Consider the following 3,712-nt stretch of genomic DNA (forward strand, 5'->3'; position numbering starts at 1 on the left):
GCATATATTTTTAAGGTTCAAGCTATTGGTGTCCAGCTTTATTTCTTTTTGTTTTCTTTGGTTCTGCCATCTTTTGTCTATCTCTTTTCTTTCTTTCTTTTTGTTTTTCTTTTGAACCAAGGATTTTCTTATTGAGATTCATAGACAGTAAGCCACTCTATACTTAGAATGAGACATTCTAGTTCACTTATTCACTAAAAGTGAGTTTTTATACAATCACACACATACCACCACTTACTTTTATCATGCTTCTATCTAACAGAGAACTATCTCACTTAATATTCAAACATTTCTTTTATTGATTTAAAGATGCAGGGGATAGAACATGCTCTTAGCTAAGTGAAAGTAAACACACAAGCACAACTTAAACTAGCTTACTTATTTTAAGAGAAATTTGACTCTGTTTGAACTAAGTGAACACTATAACAGAACATACTCAAAACATTTCTTAACAGCAAAGGTTAAGTATAGATACAACCTTTTGGTTTGCCGTTCTTTTGTTCGTCCTTCTGTTGTGCCCCTTTTCGAGTCATGATGCCAAATTCCTTGCCACTTCCTCTGATTCAACATTTTGACTCTGGGCAGACTTTTATGTTCTTGCTACAGGTTATAGAGTTAGGACTAAAAAGCAATTATATAGTTGAATAATTTGCTTGATTGCTTGAGACTAGCAATATGCAGGAAGTTAGAATGTATTTCTGAATGAAATTTTGGTGGAACACCAAACTTAGAATCCTACATTCTCCCTTTAAATTGTTTTTGGTGTGTAACACCAAACTTAGTTCCTTGCAATACATACCAATTATTCAACCTTTTATTGAAAAAGGCTATGAAAAGAAAACTACCTCATGTTGGGTTGCCTCCCAACAAGCGCTCTTTTAATGTCATTAGCTTGACATTGAGGCTCTCTTTTATGGTGGTTGGTGCTTGTAGGGCCTCAATTTGTCTCCCCTGACTGTGATCCTCTTCTTTGTTCTCTGGTGTTCAATTTCAGCATGCTCTAATGAGAGTATGTTGCTGACAGTGTAGTAGTTCTCAGTTTGTTGATTTGACCCCAGCTGTTGATATATCAGCTGCACTTTGTCACCTTTGGAAAGCCCCTCTATTGGAATCCTCCTGTTCTTCCAACCCCTTTTTGTTTTGTTTCTGTGTTTCATCTTTCCTTTTGTTGACCTTTCTTTTCTGGCCATGGGCTTCTCTTGGGGACCTCTCTTTTCATTGGCTAATATTCCAATATCTTCTTGGGCTTCTTCATTAATTTGCACAATCCTTGGCCTTGGGGTGTTGCTGTGACTTTCCTTGTCATTTTCTTCCCTCAGCTGTGATCCTCTCTTATCAATTTCCATATAGTCTTTCTTCTTTTCACTAAACTGTGCCTCTGGTAAGACCTTCAGAGTGACACTCTGATCATGCATCCTGAGAGTTAACTCCCCTTTCTCTATGTCTATGATGGCTCTAGCAGTGGCCAAGAATGGCCTTCCTAGTATAACAGAGTCACCATCATCCTCGTCTGACTCTAGAACCACAAAGTCAGCAGGATATATAAAACTGTCCACCTTAACCAACAGATTTTCAACTACACCCCTAGGGTGCACCATTGACTTATCTACCAGTTCGAGAGACATTTGTACTGGTTTGACGTCCTCTATGTGCAGCTTTTTCACCAGGGAGGATGGTATTAAGTTAATACTTGCTCCGAGATCGCACATTGCTTTAGTGATGGTTAATTCCCCAATGGTACACGGCAACAGGAAGCTCCCTGGGTCCTCAAGCTTGGGAGGAAGCCCCTTTTGAATCAAGGCCCTGCATTCCTCAGTAATCACTATGGTTTCTTGCTCATCCCATCTTCTTTTCTTGTTGATAAGCTCCTTCAAAAACTTGGAATATAGAGGCATTTGTTCAAGAGCTTCAGCTAAAGGGATATTGATTTCCAGCTTCTTGAAGGTTTCAAGGAATTTGTGGAAATGTTGGTCCTTAACCTCTTTGTTGAATCTCTGAGGATATGGCAGTGGAGGTGTGATGCTCTTTCCTATTTGCTGCTGTCCCTGAGTCATTTCCCTTGAGCTATGTGATTGGTTGTCCTGCTCTTTGAGTTTCTCAGTGCTTTTGTTTGGCACCACAACTTGCTCCTTAGCTTGATCGGCTTTTATTTGCTTCTCATCCTCTGTTGGTTCTTTGATGCTCTCTGTTTGCTTCTTTGTGGTGTCATTGTTGCTCATCAATGTTCTTCCACTCCTTAATTGTATTGCCTTGCATTCCTCCTTGGGATTTGGGATTGTGTCACTAGGCAGTGAGCTTGAAGGTCTCTCAACAGAAGTTGTTTTGAGGTTTTCTATAAGTATTTTGGTTTGTTTGCTGCTGGTTGAAATTTTGATTGTGTCTTGGGTTGTTTTGGTTTGAGTTCCTCTGCCATGGTTGTTGGTTTTGGTTGTGAGTATCTCCCCATCTGAGGTTGGGGTGATTTTTCCATGAAGGGTTGTATGTATCACCATAGACTTCATTTGGATTAGAATGCATGTACTGGACTTGTTCTTGCTGTTGCTCTTCTTGAACTTCTTCATTTTGTCCCCATATGGCTGATGGTTGGCTAGTGTTGACTGCTGCAACTTGGAGGCTGTCAATCCTCTTTGTCATTTGCTCAAATTGTTGTTGAATTTGCTGCTGCATTAATTTGTTCTGAGCCAGGATTGAATCCACTCCTTCTAGCTCCATTACTCCTCTTCTTTGTGATGGTTGGCGGCTTCTTTGATGAGCAAAGAAATATTGGTTGTTAGCCACCTTTCTTTGATGAGCGAAGAAATATTGGTTGTTGGCCACCATATCAATAAGTTCTTGAGCCTTCTCTGCAGTTTTCATGAGTTGCAAAGAACCTCCAGCTGAGTGATCCAAAGATTCCTGGGACTTCAGTGTTAAGCCTTCATAGAAGTTTTGTAACTTCTCCCATTCATTAAACATGTTAGAGGGACATTTTCTGACTAGAGCCTTGTACCTCTCCCATGCCTCATAGATGGGTTCAGTCTCCATTTGAGTGAATGTTTGTACCTCGGCCTTTAACCTTATAACCCTCTGTGGTGGATAGAACTTTGCAAGGAACTTGGTTACCAAATCATCCCAGTTGTTGATGCTGTCTCTTGGAAATGATTCCAACCATTGAGTAGCCTTGTCCCTGAGAGAGAATGGGAATAGCATCAATTTGTAACTGTCAGGAGGCACACCATTAGTTTTGACAGTGTTGCATATCCTCAAGAAGGTGGATAAATGTTGGTGTGGGTCCTCAAGTGATCCTCCACCAAAAGAGCAATTGTTCTGAACCAAAGTGATGAGTTGTGGCTTGAGTTCAAAATTGTTTGCATTGACATTTGGAGCCAAGATGCTGCTTCCACAATGTCTAGGATTGGCAAAGGTGTAGGAAGCCAAAACTCTCCTCTGGGGTGGGTTGTCATTGTTGTTTTTTGCTCCACCAGGTGGATTAGTTGAATGTTCCTCCATATCTTGAAATTCTTCGTCTGATTCCTCTTCTCCAACAATATTTTTCCTTCTTTCAGCTCTCCTTAACCTCCTGAGAATCCTTTCATCTTGTTCATGAAAATTTAGTGCGTTTCTTCTTGTACCTGACATACAAGCATATCATGAGGAATGCACAAACCAATGATACTTCAATCTACTGCTAAATTGAAGTTTTAGTTAGTTTAAGCAAAAAATCAAACAGTTA

At 40.1% G+C, this 3,712-nt stretch overlaps 1 protein-coding gene across 1 annotated transcript; it reads right to left on the bottom strand.

Moving 5' to 3' along the window:
* Window positions 1–911: 911 nt before the first annotated feature.
* On the bottom strand, window positions 912–3,189 carry LOC107472583 (uncharacterized). The gene is made up of 2 exons (XM_016092096.1): window positions 2,871–3,189; window positions 912–2,332 (listed from the first exon to the last, which is right to left on the bottom strand). Exons 1-2 carry the CDS (start codon window positions 3,187–3,189, stop codon window positions 912–914), a joined length of 1,740 nt encoding a protein of 579 aa, XP_015947582.1.
* Between the last annotated feature and the right edge of the window lie 523 nt (window positions 3,190–3,712).

This window comes from Arachis duranensis, unplaced genomic scaffold, assembly GCF_000817695.3.
Source record: "Arachis duranensis cultivar V14167 unplaced genomic scaffold, aradu.V14167.gnm2.J7QH unplaced_Scaffold_177257, whole genome shotgun sequence".
NCBI classification, from domain to species: domain Eukaryota; kingdom Viridiplantae; phylum Streptophyta; class Magnoliopsida; order Fabales; family Fabaceae; genus Arachis; species Arachis duranensis.